This window comes from Rhinolophus hipposideros (genome assembly GCF_964194185.1).
Source record: "Rhinolophus hipposideros genome assembly, chromosome: 26".
NCBI lineage: Eukaryota > Metazoa > Chordata > Mammalia > Chiroptera > Rhinolophidae > Rhinolophus > Rhinolophus hipposideros.
The window spans coordinates 17,555,284-17,580,036 of NC_138072.1; the positions used below are offsets into that span (position 1 = coordinate 17,555,284).

General features: G+C 36.0%; 1 protein-coding gene across 13 annotated transcripts in view; it reads left to right on the forward strand.

The window, feature by feature from the left end:
• Window positions 1–24,753, forward strand: part of CEP170 (centrosomal protein 170) — a 108,434-nt gene that overhangs the window by 59,574 nt on the left and 24,107 nt on the right. For 4 of the 13 annotated variants that reach the window (XM_081039269.1, XM_081039274.1, XM_081039275.1 and 1 more), the window contains exons 9-12: window positions 293–936; window positions 12,725–12,874; window positions 15,493–15,619; window positions 17,043–18,869. In XM_081039269.1, coding sequence (XP_080895395.1) covers window positions 293–936; window positions 12,725–12,874; window positions 15,493–15,619; window positions 17,043–18,869 — 2,748 coding nt within the window. The remainder of the gene's footprint in view (window positions 1–292; window positions 937–12,724; window positions 12,875–15,492; window positions 15,620–17,042; window positions 18,870–24,753) is intronic. The other 9 variants (XM_081039280.1, XM_081039281.1, XM_081039270.1 and 6 more) reach the window with 4 other exon arrangements.

The following is a 24,753-nucleotide window of genomic DNA, read 5'->3' on the forward strand; positions in this document are numbered from 1 at the left end:
ATAGCATTGCTTATCTGTTAAGACATTGGTAAATCATTATAAAGTTAAAATTTGGAGAAAGAAAGACAGTCCTATTCACTTGTTTATAAAGGGCCTCATTGTTGGTTGATCAAATTTGAATGTAAGCGTTGCAGTTGAGGGAAGTTTGCAGAGCCTGTTACTGAAAAGAACATATGACTTTGGATTGAAAACGGGAAGGGGGCAAAACAAACAGCACTTTTGTATATGTTTCTAATTTTCTACATGGGATTTTTTTTCCTTCCCTATTATGTGGTTTCTTTTTTGTGTCCAGGAAATAAACACGATGATGGCACACAGAGCGATTCAGAAAATGCTGGGGCTCCCAGGCGCTGTGGCAAACGGGCAACATTGGAGGAACTCTTAAGGCGCCACCACTCAGGACAGAAAAAGCTGCAGAAGGCCCAGGCTGCCGAAAAGCATCAAGACCAAGCTGTTGTAAGTCAAACTGCTTTTATGATTGCGTTCTTTGAGGAGGACAATCCCAGAACAAGAAGGTCATACTCTTTTACTCAGAGTGCGGGAATCTTGTGTCAGGAAACTACTTATTCAACACCACATACAAAACTTGCAAAAACCAAGTCTCCAACAGCAGATGCCAAAGTGGTTTCTTTGTCTTTACAGACTAGCTCTGCGCATCACAGAGGGGGGCATGGTGTTCCACATGGGAAATTGTTAAAACAGAAATCAGAGGAGCCATCGGTGTCAATTCCCTTCCTACAAACTGCCTTGTTAAGAAGTTCAGGGAGTCTTGGGCACAGACCGAGCCAGGAGATGGATAAAATGTTAAAAAATCAAGCTACTGCTGCTACTTCTGAAAAGGATAATGATGATGACCAAAGTGACAAGGGTACTTATACCATTGAGTTAGAGAATCCCAACAGTGAGGAAATGGAAGCAAGAAAAATGATTGACAAGGTAAATAATTGAAACTTGGGTATGATGTTAGTTTTCGTGTGGTGTATTTGACTGTTGGAAATTATTCGAGTCAGCATGAAATGTTCTCATGCAGTCAGTGGTTATTGGAATTTGAGGATTTTGTCAGGGAACGGCAAGATTAACAAGAAGACCACAATGCTTTCAGATTTTATGCTGCTCATGTTCTGCATTTGCCTGAGTTTCATAGGTCAAGTCCTGTACGTTTAAACTGTTTGGACCTTTTAAAGTTGTATAAATTTAAGATAGGATTTTTAAATAGTATACTTTGGCCATTCTCCCTTTGCATTGATTTAAAGACTAAAAAACAAATAAAACCACGTTGCTATGACTGTTAAAATAAACATAAATGATAGCTGATAATAGGTTTCTTGCCTACTAATTTTACATTGGAAGCAGATGAAAATACATGTGTTTTAATCAATTTTGTTCTTAGTTTCTTTTGTTAATTTCTATTCACTGCTGTCTTTGGTAATAGAAGAGAAGTGTATGAGAAAATCAGTTTGTTTATCCTTTGAGTGTAACAAGTGTATGTCCAGTCAAGATGATTATTTACGTTTCAGATTTGTTCTTTGATGTTATTGGTTACTATGTATAATGACTGTTGTATGGTTACAAAGTAGTTTTTCTCAGTTTTCCTTACAATGGAAAGTTGACTTTAGAATCAGCTGTTTATTTTACCCTCTGGAAAATAGCAGCCTAAGTTTGGCTAAGCATAGATCTTTTGTTCAAGTTATCACTCAATACGTGAGCAGCAGCAGCATCACTTGAGAGCTTGTTAGAAAGAAATACAGACTCTCAGGCTCATCCTAAACGTACTGAACCAGAATCCGCTTTAAAAGCAAGGTCTCCAGGTAATTCATAAACACGTTGACGTTGGAGGTGCACTAGTTTAAATGGTGAGTTACAGAGAGGTCTTTCAGGGAGAAGACAAGATGACCTTTGGAACGCAGGAAGATGATTAGAACTTGCATTTACTTTTCATTACAGTTGTTATTTCAGTGTTCTATCACATATGTAATTAAAAAAATAAATATATCACGTATATAATCACATATATAATCCCTGACATTATGTTGGTATACGTATGTAATTTCTAAACACATTTATTGAGGAACACAAGCTCGGGCTTTTACTGTTGAGCTGCACCACTCCAGGCTTTGGAGACTCATTAGTCTAAGAAATACGAGTAGATGTTGTCACGATGGTTGTTAACGAGAGAGGTGTAGCAGGTAAGAAACAGACGAATAAAGTGAGTTGTCTGATTATATTAAAGGAAGTCTGTGGACAGTGTTAGCATAGAAAATGGCTCTTGGTGATTGTGAATTATTTTCATCATTGGGAATTGATAACAACATTTCTTTCAGATTACTTTAAAGTTCCTAATTTTCCCTCTCGTTATTGAGAACAAGTAGAGTTAAAATACTGTCAAATAGAAAATAAAAGGTTTTGAAAAAAGAACACTAAGAAGTTTTAATATTTTATGCTATTATGCCTTTGTTTGGTTTGTGATATTTTATTTATAGCGATAGATATTTTCTCTGTTAAAAGACTATTTTACAGTGAGGGATTATAGTATTTAAGAACATGAACACTTGCAGGCAAACAGACCTGAGATTGAGTATAAACTCCGCATGTACTAGCCCTTGAGTAAACTTGGGTAAATTAACTTCTTTAATCCTCCGTTTCTTTTTGTGCTAAAATAGTAGAAATTTCACTAGGTTATGAAAATTCAATAAAATACATAAAATACGTACCACAATGCCTGTTTTATAGTAAGAGGTATGTAAATTTAGCTGAATTATTACCCTTACTAAGAGTTTCCACATGTGGATCTCCACACAAGGCACTGATCAATCCTGGAAAGTTCTCTCAGCACTAAAAGGGTCAAATCTGAAGCCTGGTGGAGGTTCCATTGCAAGGCAGCAGCCCGGCCAACAGCAGAAAGCTGAGAACAAAGTCATTGTTGCAGATCAGACTTTTTAGGAAACTGCAGAGTAGAGAGCAGTGGCCGCAAAACCTGCTGTCCACCTGCTGTGTGTAATTATCAAAAGCATCTTTTATTTCATTCTTAAAAAGACTCCCAGTTTCAATGACGAATAACATGGTCACACTGGATAGAGAAAACCAAGATTTAAAACAGGATTCATTTAAGAAATTAATGGTGGTATGTGACTGAGTCAGTAATTCAGTCATTCTTCGTTTGTATAAACCAGAAAACAAAGCTGAGACCATTACTGTGGGGGGAAGGGGGGAAGCAGAGCACCACACTATCTCATGAATACCAAAGCAAAAGCTGAGATGCTACCAGCTATGGTTAAAGCCAGAAGGCACATTCAGGCTCTGGGGAAAGGAGCAGGGCAGCAGGAGTCAAGTATCTGAAGATGAAGTAACCTCTGCGTGTGGAGAAAACAAAAACCGAGAATAGCCCGAGTCAAGGCATAGGAGGGCTACAGGAGGAAATGCAGGCATCACATCAAATGGCTGCTGAGCTCCGCCAGCCTTTTAAAGTTAGGGTGTGTGGGATAGACGGTGGGGCCATCAGCTCCGACCCTCTGAATTTCACTGTTGTTTGATCCTAAGAAGTTTTGGGTGGTCTCTTTCCTTTTTCACTTCATTGTGTGAGAGCTGGTTTATTTCACTGATTTATTCATTTAGCAACCTTTATTCAGCATTAACTACGTGCCATGCTTTGTGTTAGGAGAGAATCATTCAAATTGAAAAGAGAGAGTTCTTCCCTTTAAGAAATGAGTATGTAGAGGGATGGAACTGCATAAGTAAAATATGTGAATTAAAAATAGTACAATGAGTGCTGTGATAGACGTAAGCTTTTGGAGGAAGGGTACCGGTAGCTTCCGAGAGATCTCAGGTTAAACATCCCTTCTTCAGAGAAGTCTTTAGCTGTGCAATCTAAAGAAGCCGCCGTAGTTTCCATCATTGTAATCATAAGCTTTATCACTACTTGATAGTTTCCTATTTAGTTATTCACCTGCCCACTCCCCCATAACACACACACACACACACACACACACACAAATGTAAACTGCGTGACTGCAGGAATTCCATGACTGCTCGTGTTTGGCATTTTATATGGTCTCAATAAAAATTGAATTTAGTTGCCAACTGAACTCATTTTGAAACAGGTGGAATTAATCCTTTGACAGGCATGGTAAAGTAGGGCTTTCCATACGGAGCGGTGTTTTCAAAATCATGGGAGAGTGGAGGAATTGTTCAGAGGACCACTCTTAACGTTTAGAGAGATGAGATTGGACTAGATATCAAATGCCCTTTTGAATTAGACTAAGGACTCTAGATTTTTTAATGAGAAAGGCATTGGGGAGTCATTGAAAACTTTTAAGTGGGACAGTGACTATCTAATCGCTGTCAGACATGTGAAGAATGAATTGAAAATTGGAAAGGCTAGAAGCAGAGAAGGCAGTTAAGCTGCTGCCAGGCCCAGCAGTCCGTTGAATATAAACATCTGGGTCTTAGGTAAGAAGTCTGGGCTAAAATACTAATTTGGGAATTACTAGCGAGTAACTGAAGGCAAAATGATAGATGAGTCACCTAGAAAGAATGTATAGAGAGGAGACAAAGTATGCAATTCTTACAGCACCAGCACCGGTGAACAAAGGAACGAGAGTGAACAAAAGAGGCTGAAAAGAATAAGAGGAATAAGAGAAATGAGAAAACAGCATCTTGGAACAAAAAGTTGAATCAAAAGGAAGTAAGCAACAGTGTCACATGATACACTGATGTTAAGTGTGCTGAGCACTGAGTGCCTTCTTAGTCTATTCCCAAAATACATTGTACTCGAGGGCGTAAAGGAGATAAGCAAAACATATACCGGGGTGTCAAAAAGTGTGTATAAGTGGACATTTCGGTCAACGTTGCTCAAGCAGTAGCTCACTGTGATCAGAAGTGTCTGGACGCTGATGGGAACCACTGTGAGCACCTCTTGTCATTGCAGAAGTCAGATGTGACTGATATTTATCTTTTGTGATCGGTATATATTGAGTACTACAATTTTAATACTTTTTTTTTCCTTTCTTAAAATGTGTATACATTTCTTTGGCACCCTCTGTATTTGCCTGTTAACTTGGAAGAAGTGGCTTATAGTCAAAATAGGACCTAAAGAGGTGACCATGCTGAAGTGTCATAGCTTTGCTTTTCCGTGCTGGTCGTCGTTAAAAGATAGTGAGAGGTCTCTCCCCAGCCCCTAGGTTATGATGTGATTACAGCGTTTTGGTTTGTGTTTTTGTGCTGTGCGTTTGTTAGTAGTTAGTCTTATATTATGCATTGTCCCAAAACTTAGCTCTCACAGTATTAACAAAATGCCTCTTATTTGTAAAGATCTCTTAAGTTTTACATCTAAGCTTACATGGAGATGCGCTATGATAAGAAAGTGCTGTTGACTGCCTGGATAAAAGGTAATTGTCTTCCACAATAATAATCTCCCCTAGCCCTCCCTCCTTGGACCTTCCTGTTATAGCTAGAGAACCCATCATAGTACCAGTAGTACCAGTTTCTTCTCCCTGTTGCTCCATCAAAACAGACACTGCTGAGGGAAGAGGAGATGGCATCAGGGCGACTACCTACCCGCCAGGCTAAATGAGAAAAACTTGTAGTGAGAACAGAACGCTAACGAGTAAATGAGTAAGAAAATAATTGGTCATTGTAGAGGGCTTGAGGATCTATCTTTTGGGAAAAAAAATTATTGCTCCTTTTCAGAAGTTTCATGCCATACACCAATTCTGCCAGATACTTTTCCTTTCCTGAGTTTTGATTCCTGTCCATTGTGGCAGCATATTTCCCCCAAAATGTGTCTAACTAGCATATTCTCTTCTCTCATGGGGCCTTGTTATCTATCAGTGCTTAGTCTGTAGGCGACAGGTCGTAGGGAAGAATCCAGAAGCAGGACTAGAAACAGAATGAAGAACAGCTAGAGCAGTGGTTCAAGCAGCCCAAAGAAAGGCAGTGCTGAGAACCTGGATCCAGGTGTCGCGGTTTGGAAAGGGGATATTCCAAACCCTGACATTCACAGCAAGAGTTTAGATCAGATCCGAGTCAGAGCCGGGAATTGTGATAAACCAGAGTCAGAATGTAGGCAGACAGTGCCAGATAGGACCCAGAGGAAGGCAGCGTGTCCAGAGCGTTCTCAGACGTAAATCAGGTGTGTGTGGGAACTGAAAGAGGAGATCACACAGGAGCCTTGGGCAGGAAGCCAGGACTTGGGTCACAGGCAGCGTTTGGACTTGGACTTGACACTTTTTTCTACTTTCTGCCAATCCAGAAACAATCTGAGTTAATGGGCCAAAGCACACAGTGGTTCCGAAAAGATAAATTGTGACAGCTTGAGTTTTCTTTCTCCACTAGTCTGTTTTCTTATCCTCTACTCACTGAGCAATTTTTTAAATCTTTTTTATCAGGAGAATTTACTTTTGGTCACTCTGATTGATGCCCCTCTCCCCTTCTGAGCACCCCCATGTCCCTCTTAGGTGTAGGAAACCCTTTCCTGCTGTGTTAATTCCCAAAGCTTCACAAGGGAACCCTCACCTTTTTTCATGCGGAAGCTGAATGTTTAGTAGGTTTGCCCCCATTTTCTCTGTTATTATGTGAAACTTATTTATTTTCCTGTTTAAGAAACTTTCCAGTTCCTGTGCCCTCTGTCTAATGAGCTCTTCCTTGTGTGTTTTGCATACCTAGCTCCTCCTTACGATAACTTTCAGTGGCTTTCTCTAACTGCCTGGCTACAGTAGCCCACATTTACCTTTTATGTCTCCATCAGATTACCATGTTTTATTTTTTGTATAGAACTCACTGCTGGCTAGTTTATTTTATGTCCTTTCTAGAATGATCGTATTTGTCTTGATCACTTCTGTGTTTCTTGGGCCTAGAACAGTGCCTGGCATGTAGTAGATACTCAGTATCTCTTGAATGACTGAGAAGAAAAATATATATGTTTTTTCACTTTGGTCAGTGTTTGTAGGTGGTTAGCTATATATTATTAGCTAATTTACTGTGATAAATTTATACATTGATCACATTCAACCAAACCTCCACAAACAAGTCTTTCTATATCTTTAATGTGCTGAAACTACTTTATATCTTGATCCTAAAGTAACTTGTTAAAATGTATAATTTAAAACCTTGCCTTGTGTAAGCTTAGCTTTCTAATAGTAAGTGTGAAAGCTGCCAAAGAATATACGTTTTGTCAGAAGACATGTATAAGTTTCAGGGGAATTGCCTTGATTAGCACAAGACTAGAGACACCCTGGAGTTTCTAGCAGTGCTGAGCTAATTAATGTCTTAGCACCTAAAAACCTTCTTGGCAAGGAAAGGGTAAGATGGTTATTGATGAGCAGCCAGGTTTTAAAGATGAAAGGAAGGGATGTGTGACAAGGAAATGAGCCATAAAGAGGAGAAAATTTGGACATTTTAACTATAGAAACATTAGATTAGACTTGAGCATAATTTGAAGATATGAAAGAAGAGTCTAATAGAAAAAGAATGTTGAATAATGATGGAAAGGGAAGAGATTGTGGATATAATACTCCTAAGGAGTGGGAAGAACACAGGATTGATTCAGGGAGAGCAAACATGTAAGAGCATATGTTTACCCAGAGAGAGGTTAAAAGGAAGAAAATAAAGCCAGATAGTACCTTTTCCAAAACGTTGAGGTAAAATTCACATGGCATTCACCATGTTAGCCATTTGAAGTGTACAGTTTAGTGGCTTTTAGTACATTCAGAGCTATGCAACCATTATTAGCACTAATTCCTGGACATTTTCATCACCCCAAAAAGAAATGCCATACCCATTAAGCAGTCATGTCCTATTCCCCTTTCCTCAGCCCCCTGGCAACCACTAATCTACTTACAGTGTCTAAGGATTTGTTTATTTTGGACATTTCATAGAAATAGAATCATACAGTATATGGCCTTTTGTGACTGACTACTTTCACTTAGCATAATATTCTCAAGGTTCATCCATGATGTAGCATGTCTCAGTAGTCATGCCTTTTTATGACTGAATAATGTACTGTTGTGTGGATAGAGAGACCACATTTTACTTATTCCCTCATCCGTTGATGGACATATGGGTTGTCTCCCCTTTTGGCTACTGGGAGCATTTGTATACCATGATAAATTATAGAATGTCTCTCCTACCTCCACTCTTGAGTTCTTTATTTCTAACAATTCTGTCTGAATTTTAAATTTAAAAGTTTATTACAAATACATTATGAAAATCCTGTGTGAAACATTTAGAACTTTCTATACCACTGAGTTTTAAGGGATTTTTCCTTTTAAAAATGAAATTAGAATTTCATGGAAAATTATAAGTTTAAAAACATTCTCCTCTGTTAGTTAGATCATCCTGATTTTGTTCCCTGCATGGAAAACTAGTTTATATCTTGATCCTACAATGATAGCTTGTTAAATTGTATAATTCTGCATAGTTCTTAAAGTAATTATATGTCAAGTGATTTTCATAGGTTATAGGGACCTCTACTATTGATTTCAGACCTCTCCTTCCCTAAGATAGACCTCTCCTTCCCTAAGGGTCCTTGTTCATTAAGGAAAAAAATCTGTTCTCCTGAGGTTGAAATGTGCCTGTGTTTTTACTGAGACAGTTTGATATGATCCATATTCTAATGCAGTCCTGTTCATCAGTTATTTTAAAATAAGGCCACAGAAGCGTGACATTTAACCTGCCATTATGTTTCTCTTTCTTGTGGAAAAATGAATGCTGAATTTCAAATGATTTGGAAATCTTTTTAACTAATAAATTAAGAACTGTTTCTATTGAATTACCATTTTGCTCTAGTTTTTCACCGCCATATTTATATGCCTCAGTCTTCCCCCTTTTCCCACCCCTTTTCACAGTGGTCTCTACTTCCTGTCTCAATAAGCACTCCTATATTTGATGTTACTTACCAGAGATAATCTGACCTGCCCTAACCCTACTCATCAGGCCTGAAAGTTACCCCCAGGAGAGCTGACCTTGGTATACCATCGTTCCCCTCTCCCCAACTCTCCAATTTCACAGTTAGAAACTGGGCATTTTCTGTACATTCAGAGCTTTTAATTAATAATGACTATGATGATAATATGGTAGTGAAAAACCTGTTCAGACGTTTCATAGGCTTCGTTTGTATTGTACATACTAGTTCTTTATCATCTGAAGAATGTTTAATTTTTTTTAATTTAATACTAAAATCTAAAAATATAATCTGGTTCTTATAGAAATTTTGTTTTAACTACAGAGTACTCCTGCACAGTTCAGGAGCCATTCCTTTTTTATATAAGCTCCCATATTAGACTGAAGCTCCTCAAGAGCAAGGACTAAGTCACATAGGCGGCCCTTGGTGTCTGTAGGGGCTTGGTTCCAGGACCCTTCACAGATAACCAAAATCTGAGGGTGCTCAAGTCCCTTATATAAATGGCATAGTATTTGCATATCACCTACGCACATCTTCCTGCATACTTTAAATCATTTCTAGATTACTTATAATACAATGTAAATGTTACATAAATAGTTGTTATACTGTATTGTTTAGGGAGTAATGACAAGAAAAGAAAGTCCTTAGAAGTTCAGTACAGATGTAACCATTGTGCGCCTAACCACGTAGTACAGGTCAGCAACGGAACTTTTTTTTTTTTTTTAACATTTTCAATCCATGGTTGGTTGAATCTGTGGATGTGGAACCTGTGGATACAGACGGCCAACTGTATATTTTTAAATCCTCTGGTGGCTAGCACAGTAGCCTGCAACTAGTACTGTAACTGAGAAACAGGTTGTTAAAATTGTTTAGAGTAACCACCGAGATAATAGAGTCAAAATACCAGAGTGAGATGCCAAATGTGATAGGCACACCTTCAGAGGAAAAGACTGAGAACATGTTCCATGATTCTTGGAGTGCGATAGTGAAGGAGGTGCTCTTTCCTTACCCTAAACTTAGAGGCCTTGGTAGGGGTCACAGGTCACTCCCCAAAACAGAGATGCAGCCCCTTGGATCAAGGAGCTATAGAGACAAGCACATGAAAGCCACTCCCTGCCCCTAAGATACATGAGTTATCATTAAACATCTGTCAGGCCCCGAGAGTTCAGATAGTACAAGTTCAAGAAGAAATTTTCTACCCCTGCACGACCCCTTCCTTTTACTCCCACCTGGACGAATTAGAAACTGACTCACACCCTTTGGGTGGAGGGTTCTGTTAGAAACGAAGCATAAAAGTTAGATAGGTATCTGACTTCACTCTCTTTCCCCCCATAGGCTTCTAGTCTAAAAAAGTCCCCAACTGAATGGAAAACCCGTATTTTGTGCTATACGAAGTTGGGGTTTGATTGAGCCTAGTCAGAGTGGGGAAGAGGAGAGAATCATGAGCCTGGGTTAACGTACTGCATATGAAATATCTTTGAGCCATCTAGGAGGAGAGATGACAGACGGGTAAACAGCTGTCTATAGTTGGAAATGGAAGTGAAGCCTTGGAGGTGGGTGAAATCACCTAGGGACAAAATCTAGAAAGAAAATCTAGCAAACTTGGTCTTTGCTTTGAGCAGTTCTCAAGTTCTGTCCAACTATTAGGTTGTATGTCAGGTGGTATGTACTTATTTTAAATGTGAAAAGTATAATACCTTTAAAGTGTATAGACAGTGTGAGCTCTTTATGTCCTCTTTGTTTTCACATGCAAGTTGTCCCAAATGGATGTTTTGTACCCAGGCACAAAAATGATGATACGGATTTCAAGTTGGGCTAGTCAGTGCTATCATTAATTTTTCAAAACACTATTAGAAATACAGGGATGAACTTGGAAGACTTCTTTCCCCATGCATTGGTACTTCAGGCTTGTCACTGTTTAGGCAGTAAATAATTGTTACTTCTATGACAGATGTATGGATAGCTATCTGTAATGCTTTAAAAGGAATCTGTAGAACATCATCTGAGTATTCTTTCTGTACAACTTCAGCTCCCCTTCCCTAAAAGCGTTACTTCTTTGTGTGTATGTGTATGCCCTTTGTTATCATTTGAAAATAGTGTCAGAAGTGATTTGGAGAGATTTAATATATTTTATTTGAAACAGGTGTTATTTAGATGTTTGAGGAAATCAAGGTTTGGAAGTCCATTTTGAGTATGGATTAAAATTAAATATCACCAAATCAGAAAATCACTTAAGATAATTTGTAAATTAACATGCCAAACAGATGCAATGTGCAAGTAACATCACATGTGGTTATTTCTATTGTTTACTTCCAAACTTGAATTAGATTTTTTTTTCCTAGTAGTAATTATAAAAATGAGATAAACTTCGGGAAATGTGGAGTTCAATGACTTGAGTTAGAAAACTTTTAAAATCACAAATAACAAGTAGCTCTGATTTGCCTTCTGTATAAGTAGGGTGAAAGGCAGTGTACATAGAAAACTACACTTAGTATTTTTTATTGCTTGTTCTTGTTAAACTTACTAATTCTAATGTTTAGCGAAATGAAGCAGGTGTTTTCCCCTTCAGAACACTGTATTTTATGTATTATTAAACTTTATATTTGATTTAAAGTTAATAATATACAATTTGCTCTTAAAGCAAAGATAATTCCAATACTGAGTGAGGGTTCAACAGACTGTTAAGTCATAATTCTTGAAAACTATAGTTATATTTGAATTAAGTGTTAAGTAATAAGGCCATCTAGTGGTAAAATTCCCAAGTTTCAGTTATTTTGAAAATCTGCTATCTGCCTTACTAAATGTGGACATCAGAGTTTATCATCTAGATGTATGGTCATTAAAAAGTTTTCTAGAAAATAGTTTAAACAAAGGTATTTTTCCCTTTTCATAGAAATGAAATTTCTTTATGTTCTAAAGCTCCTTGCTACAAAGCACTGATTCAAACACATAATATTTTTCTTGATCATAATAATTAAAGTCGCAACTGATACCTGTAGACAATAAGCATTGGGAACAAAGTAGAGATTCTGGAATGTTAACGTCTGTGTAGTTTTAACCTTCTTCCAGTCTCTGACAAAATCAGGGCCTATTATGAGCCAGGAAATGAGTAAGACTTAGGTCCTGCCCTTAAAAGCACATGATTGTTAGTCTCTGTATTTAGAATGTTTCAAAACTGTTTGCAACCGTAGAGAATCTGCTTATTCAAAATGCTGATCTGTTGTGAGCAGACCCAGAAATCTGCATTTCAAACAAAAGCTTTTGAGTGACTTTTAGTTTAAGAATTTAGTTTAAGAATTATGCTATACCCTGTACAAAGATCATAAAATAAAATCTGTTACTTGGGAACTTTGAAAATTATATGTATAAATTTAACGCATATGTAAATGTACATTTATTAGGGAAGGAACACATAAAATCAGTCATATGTTTATAGTGTTACAACATGCTTCTCAAAAATAATAGATCAAAGAGACAAGCTAGAAATGAGTTGAAGTACTTTTTAAACTCTGCGTTATTACAGTTTTTAACATCATTAACCTCTCTTAACAAATGAAATGTAATATCCTGAATATTTCTTAGTTCTTAAACAGTGCATTGCTCAGTATTAAAAAAGGATAGTTACATTGACCTAAGCTGCCACTGCCCTGTTTTCCTCTCCAGCTATCATTCTATTTGGATGTTACCTTGTTATTTCACGAGTTTTCTCTCATTACTGAAATTACCTATTGAAATTAATTTCAAATATTTTTATTTGCCTTTCAAGTTACTGAAAATATTCACATATTAATCTGGCTTTTCATTTATAAAATGATTTTCTCCTCCTAGGTGTTTGGAGTAGATGACAATCAGGAGTATAATAGGCCTATTATCCATGAAAAACATAAAGATCTGATAAAAGATTGGGCTCTCAGTTCTGCCGCAGTAGTAATGGAAGAAAGAAAGCCACTAAGTACACCTGGGTTTCACAACTCAGAGGTATACATCTCTTCCTCATAACTTTTTACATGCATAAAATGTAAATTTTTATTATCTGTAGTTATATTATTTTAAGTTGATATGTCCCCTTGTATAATACTTCTAAAATCTAAATTCTCACAAATTAGTTGTTCCTAATGAAAGCCTAAAGCAATTTTTTGCAATAATTCCATTTCAGTTTTTGTTGTTATGTTCTTTTAACTAATATTTTTTTTGTCAATGAGGGAAAATGTTAACTTCAGTAAGCAGCTAATGAGCTATATGCCCGCTGCTCTAATTGGCATTATGAGGTAACACAAAAAAATATACATTGCTTATACTGTAGAAGATCATGTATTGGAAGGGGAAGACCTCCCATGCCAGGAAACAAAACATGTGCAAGGTGGTCCCTGATGGATACAACTTGTAAATCTCAATAAGTGCCATTGCAGTATAGCCGAGGATGTGATCAGAATAATGTGAAATTAATCAAGGATGGCTTGGTGAAGATAGTTACCGAGTCAGTGTGGTATGGCAGAGCCAGAAAGACCTATCCTAGAACTGTCGCATCTAAGAGAGTGCTTTTGACCCAGTCACTTCCCTCTCTTAAGTCCAGTTTTTCTCATCTCTACAAATGGTATTTTTTTTAAAAACACACCTATTTACAGGGAGTTTAATGAGGTATATAAAACAGTTTATTCCCTTATTGGAAACAATCTTAGAATTTCATTCCACACTGATATGTCAAAACCTAAAATATGCACGTAACTGATGTTTTAATTATAATTTGTTCAGATAATAAGGACTAACATTCGATGGAAGCTTTCTGTGTACTATTTTACAAAGAAGGAAACTGAAGTATGTGGTAATTAACTTGGCCAAGGTCTTGAAACTAGTACCCTGTAGAGCCAGAATTTGACCTTTAAGCAGCCTTTATTTCTTAATTCATTCTCTCACTCATTATGCTGTACTGCCTCTCAGGAGATGAGTTAATGTAAAATATACAAATGGTAAATAAATATAAAATATAAATAAAATCTTCAGACATAAATAAAGCAAAGTATAAATAAAGTGTTATATTTGTATGAAATGTAAATAAAATATTTTTTATAGACAGGTAAATATACCTGTCCCTTTATGCTCAGCCATTTCCTAAAAACTGTCAAAGCAGTCATTGTATTTTAGTGTTCTTTTCCCCCCTTAATCTTAGAGAATTTTTATTCTATTTTACAAGATGCTTAATTTGCTTATCAAAAACAAGCGATACTTATTTGAGGCAACGTTTTGGTATCCTGATTAATCTAGAAAGGGTTCTGATGAATGTGAACTTAAATTGTCTCATTCTTCTTCTCTCTATCTATCCCCTCAGCCCATGCCAAGTAAAATGTATCTGTAGCCCCAGTATGTACCTGCCTTTTAAGGAGTCACCACCTATAAACAGGCCATTAGAACAATTTCATAGACTGGTTCTACATAGTGTCTGCCAGTGAAACCCACTCTATCGTGGTTATTTCTAGCATGGTGCCAATGGCTGTGGTACTTCCTTCCATACTCAGAACTGCGGGAAGTTACTATAGATTCTTGAAAGAGAATTCGAGGATTCAGCAGGCTTTGGTATTCTTAGACTGCATTGTATGTATGTATGTCACTCTGTATATTTACTGTTTTAACCTGTTCTTGAAATCATATAGTATATGGTTTGTATGAAATATTTATTTCATTAGTGTTTAGCTTGTCATTAATACAGTAAATCTGACACTTTTAATAAAATATTATTTTGAATAATTCAAAATTTTTGGTCGTAGTTTTCTCTTCCTAAGTTATCATTCCAGTTTCAATATTAAGCCTTGGCTTAGATTTTCAGTGAGGAAACGATTTTTTCTATACTCCCTAGGTTTTCTGTTTTAGGTGCCTAGATGGCCCTGGTCTTAAGAATTACCATTATATGTCCCTAAGTCTATGGAACGATGTAATGAATTGAATTCTATTTCACACTTGACTCTACGGTCTCAAAGAGCACTTGTCTTAAGGACACATCTAGACTTGGGTAGGTCTGGGTTCAAGATGATTATAGAAAAAGTCTTAAAGGTAATGATTTCTAGCTTTTTTTGAAAATATTGAAGTGTTATACAAAGAAGTATAAAGCCTTGGGTTTGTTTTCTAAATCCCTGAAGACATGACCTGGCAGATTTAATACTCCTTGAGACTCTTGGACCAATCTGATTCCTAGAAACATCTCTTAGAAGGCCAGAGAGCAACTTAGGAATAGACCGTTAGACTCCTTGTTCAATAGAATGGGGTACAACTAACTGTACTGTTGTCGCCACAAAGCTATGCTAATATACCCAAGTTTTTCTAGCAGCAGTAAATTTTATGTCCCAAGAGTTTATTTTAGTACCATTGTTAGTCGTTAATAAGTTGAGAAAATTATACTATATTCGTAGTAATAATAAAATGTAGTGCAAAAAGGGTTACCTAGAGCATCTTCATTTTATGAGGAAATTTAATGTATGATAATAAAGCACTATGAGGTTTAACTATTGCTTTGTATGACAGGTTAATGTGACTAAATGGAATTCTCTTTCATGAGAATCAGATTTGACCATACCGTATTATTTTATCTTATTTTTCTCCTTTAGGGAGGCACATCTTCATCTGGAAGCAAGCGTTGGGTTTCACAGTGGGCTAGTTTGGCTGCGAATCATACAAGGCATGATCAAGAAGAAAGGATAATGGAATTGACTGTACCTGTTTCTTTAGAGAATGGTATTTTCTTGTGTGTGTGTGTGTGTCTGAATCATACATCAGTTTTCAAAAAAACAAATCTATATAGTAAGAAGTAAATTAAACCTTAATAAACATTCACATATTCTCATGTGTATATGTGAATACAATTTTGTTTTCACTAATGCAGATATCATTAAAATTAACTGATGATACAGAGATGATTTATAGATGAAGCACATAATATGCTCTAAAAATAAAATTAACACAATTCCAAATTATCCCATTCATTAATACAACAAATGTTCAAACTTTGTGCCATATATTCAATAAAAAAGATTTTATTTAATACATCTTTTGCAAATATATGTAATGTGATGTGTAGTACCTTTAAATTACATTTCTGTGAACTGAAATAGTTTCTTAAAATGACTCTAATGATATTATTAGATTCAGTTAATTATATTCTTAATTAAAAATAAAACCCTCAAGAAGAACTTACATGTGGCTTTTTATCTGTGTTCTTAATTTTGTTACCATTAGAAATGGAAATAGAAATTTATTTTGTCTCTGACTTATAACACCCCCAAAAGATGCTTTAAAAGATTAGGATGCTTTATATATTAATATATATTTCTTTGAAAAGATGTATCCTTTTTTTCAGAAACACATTCCATTTATTCAGGAAAATACTCCTTAAGTATTTTCAAATTGTCTCACATGAAAACATCAAAGTATGTATTTTCTCACTGGTATCTACTTACTTGAAAAAGGGAAAGGGATCATGTATTTCTGTTTGAGGCCTTAATATACCAATCATAATTTAAAATCCCCCGTTTGTAAAATTATGACAAGTCCTATCACCTTTTTTCATACTTGTAATTTAAAAAATTATTTTAATCAGCTTTGAGTTTGATTTTTCGAAAGGCTTGTTCAACTCCTATATTTTCTGTTTTACTTAGGAAATACAACTTGTCATTCTTTCAGGTGGATAAAACTTCTTATTAAAAACTAGGTATATTATTCTTCTTGACTATGTAATTGAAAGTATAGCAAATAAACTATTCCTTAGTTATTCTCTGTGCAATTTTATAATACACTAGTTAGAGTCTGTTGTCTTGAACAAAACTTAGAGGATAGGATAAGTCACAGAAGCAAGCACGAACACAATGAATACATTAAAACAAAAAGGGAGCTGCAGATGTAGGTTTCAGATCAGATGACCCTAATTTTCATCTCATACTATTTGCTTTCCTGACTCCCCTATCAGTAATCTGCCTATTTGTGCACTTTCCTTTGTACTTGCTATTTAAACTTCTCTGTCACAACGCTGGCTTATTTATTCAAAGTTCTATTTTATACTTACGCCATTTCTTAACTTACACTTCAAAACCAAATGTAATATGATATTCTTTTTATTTATTTATTTGCCCTAATAAAGTCTTTGTTTGGTTTTACTTTATAGATACAGATATCAGTGAATCTGGCATTTCAGTGAGAAGCACTGGCTCAGCGACTTCGTTGGCTAGTCAGGGAGAGAGAAGGAGACGAACCCTTCCCCAGCTTCCAAATGAGGAAAAGTCTCTTGAGAGCTCCAGAGCAAAGGTTATGACACAGAGGTCAGAGATAGGAGAAAAACAAGACACCGAGCTTCAGGAGAAAGAAGCGCCTACACAGGTATACCAGAAGGATAAACAAGACGCCGACAGAGCCCTGAATAAAGTGAACAGGGCAGTAAATGGGGAGACTCTTAAAACTGGTGGAGATAATAAGATCCTGGTGCACTTAGGCAGCTCTTCTGGAAAGGAGAAAAGTGAAACTGATAAGGAAGCTTCTTTGGTAAAGCAAACATTAGCTAAACTTCAGCAACAAGAACCAAAGGATCAGGCACAGTGGACACCTACTAAATTATCTTCAAAGAATTTTTCAGGTCAGATAGAGAGGTGTAAGGAGGAGTCTGTTAAACAAGAGTCACAACCTCAAGAAAAAATTCCAGGACATTCTGCAAGCAAAGGAGAAAGGGCGGTACAAAATGAGGGCAAGCGAAGAAAAGCTGAGGATATTCTGAAAAGTCACACTTCAAAGGGAGGAGACAAGAAGGAATCATCCAAGTCATTAGTGCGACAAGGAAGCTTCACTATAGAAAAACCTAGCCCCAACATCCCCATAGAACTTATTCCCCATATAAATAAACAGACTTCATCCACTCCACCATCTTTAGCTTTAACATCTGCCAGTAGAATACGAGAAAGAAGTGACTCTATGGATACCGATTCCAGTATGGACACAACCCTTATTCTAAAAGACACAGAAGCGGTAATGGCTTTTCTAGAAGCTAAACTGCGTGAAGATAATAAAACTGATGAAGGCCCAGATACTCCCAGTTATAATAGAGACAACTCTATTTCACCAGAATCTGATGTGGACACAGCTAGTACAATCAGTCTGGTTACTGGAGAGACTGAAAGGAAGTCAACCCAAAAGCGAAAGAGTTTCACTAGTCTCTATAAAGACAGGTGTTCCGCAGGTTCTCCTTCCAAAGATGTTACAAAATCATCTTCTGGTGCTAGGGAGAAAATTGAAAAGAAAACAAAAACTCGTTCCACCGATGTAGGCTCAAGAGCAGAGGGGCGCAAATTTGTACAGTCCAGTGGAAGAATCAGACAGCCTTCGGTAGATTTAACAGACGATGACCAAACCTCTAGTGTACCTCATTCTGCCATCTCGGATATTATGTCATCTGACCAGGAAACTTACTCGTGTAAACCTCATGGAAGGACTGCACTTACCTCAGCTGATGAGCATGCACATTCCAAACTGGAAGGAAGTAAAGTCACTAAATCGAAGACTTCTCCCATCGCGCCTGGCTCATCCAGTAAATCCACCACTCTTCCAAGGCCACGACCTACCAGGACTTCCCTGTTGCGCCGAGCACGACTTGGGGAAGCTTCAGACAGTGAACTTGCTGATGCTGACAAAGCATCCGTTGCTTCTGAAGTGTCCACAACAAGTTCAACATCAAAACCTCCCACAGGCAGGCGTAACATCTCTAGGATTGATTTATTGGCCCAGCCTCGCAGAACGAGGCTTGGCTCGTTGTCAGCCCGCAGTGACTCTGAAGCAACAATCTCTAGAAGTAGTGCCTCTTCCCGGACCGCAGAAGCCATCATTAGAAGTGGAGCCCGATTAGTACCTTCAGATAAGTTTTCGCCTAGAATCAGAGCTAACAGTATCTCTCGACTCTCAGACTCCAAGGTCAAAAGTATGACCTCAGCACATGGCTCTCCTTCAGGTAAATTGGGTCCTGACTTTTTATAATATTAGCATATTTATTTTATGTTTTGGGACTCCTTTTTTAAAAAATTAAATCTCCAGTGTTGTTTCCCAAAATACTCAACAGAAAGGTTATTGTATAGAGGGTTTTTACCTACAAAAATATTTTTTATGTAGCTTAGTAAATAGAAAATCTAGAAGTTAAATACACTTCCAATTAATGTCCTAGAGCAAAATAGTGATTTCAAAATTAGAGGTATATTGAACTGATTAGGAGTTTTAATTATCTAGGTGGTGAGCTATCTGGATTTGTGTGTCAAAATTAGGTTAGGAATTATTATCTGGCTTAAATAGGAATTAACATTGTGCTTCTAAATATCCTCACCTAATGAAAAGTCCTTATGATCCTGAAGGAAAGCAGTTTATTACTCCTTTATTACTCCTTGCAGAGCTAAATGAAATCATCAGTATTTTATCCTTTTTTCCTATTTATTTGAAATCTCTCATATACTTTTAAAAATTAAATCTGTTTATGGTTGGGGCAGGTGAAACTAATCCTTAATTTATTTCAGCAGAAGACAATGGATTCATGAGATAATCACTAAGTACATGTGGGTCCCACTAGGCTATAGAAATTGAACTGGTTATGAGCGACATCTCATAAAATACTGTTTTATCATCTAACTAGTAATTAGCTGCCACTGAATGTATTCTTTCCAAAAGCTACTTATTCCCCACCAGAATGTAATTGTTTCTGGCCTGTTTGTCTGTTTATATGTTTTATATATACTTTATATATATATAAAGTATACACACACACACACACACACACACATACACACACACACACACACTTTATATTCAGAGCTGAAGCCAGTGAGAATACATGTGTGACCAAAGAGTACTGGGACAGATGTCTGTGTGTGTTCTGTAAACGTGTCATTACTTCATAATCATCAGCCTCATGTATGGGTGTGACTGAAATGGCCAGTGGGAGGAGCCAGCTGTTAAAAGACTTGAAGATTTATTATCCTCAGTCAGCAAGTATCTCTGAGCCCTGAGTTAAGAGTGAAGGGAAAGTTGGTATGCAATCTTATCTTTTTATTTTTACATCTGCCACAGTATAGCCCACAAGACCCAAAACTACAGTACTTTGCATGTTATTTTTTTCCCTCTTTATTCCTCCTCTCATCTCCTCACTATTGCTTTCCTCCAATCTGTTCACATTTCCATCTCTCTCCTGGTCGATGGACGTGGTGGTGATGGTCATACCTGTGGTAGGAATGTGTAGACTGCAGATAGATAACATATAATCATGATGAAAAAAAAAATAGCATTTTCCTTATTACCCCTGTCCTTGTTTCTTCTACACTTCAAGGTTTGGTTGATGGTTCATAGATTTATTGCCAAATGTTTTTAAATAACTGCTATCTTTTGGTTTATGTTTACTTGGTATTTTTCCTGTTGTTCCTTATGGCTCTACCTCTTGAATTCACGTTTCCTTTGTGCTGCTGCATTCTGTGGTCTGCTCTGATAACATTTCTTCGGTCATGTTGCTTGTTTCGTCACGTCCTCTCTAGTACATAGAAACGTTTCAGTATTCTCCTGTCTTAGCATAGGCTGTAACATGGGTTGTATGTCACCAAGTTGCCTGGAACAACTCTTCCTTCTGTACTCATCAGCCAGCTCTTAGCACAAGTGAGCTGATGTTATTCCTCAGTGTGTAACATGAGGGGCTTCTTTGAAATGCAAACCAAATGTGATAACTTCAGAAAGTCTAGGAAACAGGTATAAGATGCCATCTTATAAACACGTCTTTAAAGATGTTTTGTGTTTTGCTTCTTTGAATACAGAATTTGATAAGCATGCAGTTTTCCATGTCCAGAAAGTACCTTGAATTGCTTAATGAAATTCTCTAGGGCAAATTGAAGTATGTGATTTTAGCTTTTTTCATGCTTAATAGCAGTGTATTAAATAATTAAAGTCACGGAATTTAACAGCTAGAAGGGTTATTCATTTTAGGGAGCTAAGGCTAAGAGATGAAATAACCTGCTCTGGTCACATAGCTCTGGCAAGGACAGGATGACAATCCAAGACTTTTAAGTTCCAGCCTGTGGCTTTTACTAGCACATCTAGTCTAGCTCTGAGAACAGTCTCTGTCTCCTTGTAAGCAAGATACTAGAGGACAATTAGACTATTGGATATTGTCTGGAGTATATATCAGGCCAGTATATAATATAAAGGTTTTAGTATTATTCACTATACTCTTCATAATTCTGATGTTTTACCAAGGTTTTATTCTCTGTTCTTCCTTATGAGCATAAAGCCTTTGGGACCCAGGACTGAATATTGAGATTCTCTCAAGATGCCCGCCATTTACAGTGTTATATCTTACCTAGAAAGACAGTGGCCAGAATCTTTCAGTCAGTGGTAACATTAAAATAGTTACATGGGGTACGTAGTAAAAAAACAAACATACTTTTTTTGATTTTGTTAATTGAGATACCTTTGATATTATGATATTTCTACTTAAGGTAATTAGAATATCTTGAATGGAAAAGAAAATTCTTAGCTTTTGAAATATGATTTAAAAGGATGTGCACACTATAAACTTTAAAGATCTTTGGAATTCTGAACTTAGAGCCTGTGATATTGTCCGAATTGGCATATGTAAAAATAATTCTGTAATATTTCAAATTTCATATTTTAGGCTATGCCTAAAAAAGGTTTTCAAAGAAATGTATTCTTTAATTCTGATGTAATTTGCTTTTAGTTTAACTAGTTTTCCCCACAAATTCCTTCGATGATCATTCAGTATCAACTTATATTGACATATACAGATCTATTTTAATAAGCTATTTTTAAACTAAGTGCCCCAATTTATCTAAATAGAGCAGTTAGTTTTCATTATGTTTTAAGTGTACATCTGAAAAATAAAAACATTATGTTAACATTGGAATTTTTTAAGACTGTTTGCTTTCCCTTTTTATTTCAGTTCTCAAAATTTATGGGTGGTAGGAATTAAATGTTGGTCATTCAAGGCTTGAGTTATTTCTTTCACCAGGTCAAAGACCACTGTAAAGCATTGTCAGGGATTTTTCCCAAGTGATCTTATTGCTGTGTGTTCATAAATACAGGGGGTGCCAAAAAAATGTATACACATTTTAGGAAAGGAAAACTGTATTAAAATTGTAATATTTAATATACACGAATAACAAAAGATGAATACAAGTCACATTTCACTTCTGCAGTTATAAGAGGTGCTCAAAGTGGTTACCATCAGCATCTAGGCACTTCTGATTACGGCGAACTACTGCTTAGTAACATTGACCAAAATGTCCACTTGTACACATTTTTTGGCACCCTCTGTATACATGTAAAAAGTGTTTGTGGTTTAATTTCCCATAAAAATATTCTTATATAAGGTATGAAGGTGCAATGTTCGTTGTCTGAAATGCTTTTGTTACATCTGTAAATGTAGATGTATTTTAAAGCCAACAAAGTTTTGATAAAAGAAATCAGAGCATTCACAGATAAATGATCCTAATAACTCTTTTTCCCTTTTTTAATTCTCCAGAATTCATGGTATATTTTTATAGTGAATATAGTTTATTCCACAAGAGGAGATGTTGCTTAATTTTATAACTAAAATAAGTTTATAATTAATTTTCACATTAGCTATGAAATTAATTAAACCCATCTTAGAACTTTCTCTCATTTTATTATATGTGTTATCCAGCATTACACCAAACAAGAAACCTCTTAGGGACTAGCATTTCAAATCCTTCAATACATATTTTTAATTTAAAGGTTTATCTGAAATGCCTTAGTAGTGCCAAAATATCAAATAAGCCTGCTGATATAAAATTAAATTTTATTCTGTAATTGATTTTACCTAAGCAGAATAAAATTCAAGAGGAAGAAGTAACATTTTTCTTCAATACAGGTAGAAGTAAGAAAATCTATCATTCTATGAGAAATCAAGGATATCATTTTTTTTAAAATTAGTCTAACTGGACATGTAAAAAAAACATTAAAATAGCGAGATTTTCTGACATTTACTTGTGAAGCGATTAAAATCGCAAGGAATGGATTTTGAACTCTGGGGAGTCAGTAAACTTGGCTTAAACTTTGAATTAAACAATGCAAGACCACTCTGGGCCTGTTTCTTCTCTATAAGTTAAAGAATTTAGACTGTTCTAAAATTCTATGTCATAAGTAGGCATTGGGAAAAGTCAAAGACATTCTAAGTGGAAGTTTCTTCTGCAATAACTGGCAGATTGTAGAGATTTCTCTTCAGATAAAATGTATAGCTATTATTGTTTAAAGCAAAGATTAAGAAAACAAAAGGTATTGAAAGTTCTTTGAGAAATAACAGGTTAGGGGTCCTGGCATTAAATTCCCTTTCCCAGTTCCTTTCCCACCAACAGGCATTTCATTCCATTTTTAACTCTTCTTTTTGCTGTCACATAAGCTAAGTGGTGTCCAGAGGTAACTTGAGCTTTCACAGTGCACTGGTGTCTGATATGTTTTCCATTGGTAAAGATAACCCTTAATTATCTGAAGATTAATCATATTTTTCATTTCTCTGCTATACCCTGCTTTATCTCTCATTTTGCCCTCAATTTTACGAGAACAAACCTAGAAATGTTATCTTTCTGTTTTTAAAATATGCTTTATTCTTTTGCTTGCTTTTGTTTTAAAAGACATTATTGGAAGCTTCACTATTCTTACTGACTTCTTAGATAGACCTATAAAAGTAGATGGAAAGTTTACAAATTTCTTTTGCAATTTTTTCTTTTTCCTCTAAAATTCCTCAACAATTTTCTGATCTTGTGCCTCGTTAATTCAAAGTTAATTCTATGTGACTACTTGTATATTGTCACCTGACATTTAACATTAATAGAACTCTGCTTTTATGCACTGTGCTACTCATTGTCTGTATCAGCTATTGATGCCATTCTTTCTAAGTTACCTCTAAATTATCTACCTTAATTCCATCATCCTTGCTTATGGTTTCGTATCTTCTGAAATCTATTAAAATTCTTTGTCATTGGTGTTGTGTTCTCTTCCACACAATTTTCAGGAATAGGTATGGTTTACCATGGTTTCCAAATAAAAAATCAGGAAATTTAACAAATTATCTTTTTCTTATTGATGAATTTCCTTTTATAAATAATATTCTAAGGTACCAAAATAAACATTTAGCATTAAATGAAATGCCTTTATTGAAAACGACAAATTTGTTTTGCCGTATTTCTGATTTGGTTTGCTATGTTTCTAAATTTTTTCTAAAACTTCTTTGCTATTGTTTCTAAACTTTTCCTAAAATGTTTTCAGGTCTCAGGGTCAGTTCAATTAATGGTAGTTTTCTAATGTCTAGAAAGAAGTAAATTTTTCCACCATGGTAAAAGTATTATATATATTAATGATATTTTATTGTATAATGGTAAAGTCAAAAATTATATTTAATCCTCCTTTAAAAAAACCTGTAATTAATTACCTCGGCTGTGTATATTCATTTGCATATACTTTTACGGAAAGCCGTGAGGTTTGTGCATCTCTTCATTCTCTCATACACATGGATATAGTTCCAAGCTCCAGGAACTTCAAATAGGAGTGTGAATCAGAACAATTGGCGAGGCTCTGATTTATGGCTCATTTTTGATTATAGATTTCTCTGTTTTGTCTGACACCCAGCTCAGTTTTATGTCAGAGCCAACTCAGTCTTACAGAGCCCCACATAAAAATGTAGTGTGGGGAGGAAAAGACAGGAAAGGAATAAAATTCTAAGAGAGTAGGATGAAGGAATTCTAGACTTCACCAACCTCTGCCGCCTAAGGACAGTTTCTGTTTTTAAAGAGAGAGACAGAAAAAGAGAAAAAACTCTAATATTAATAGCA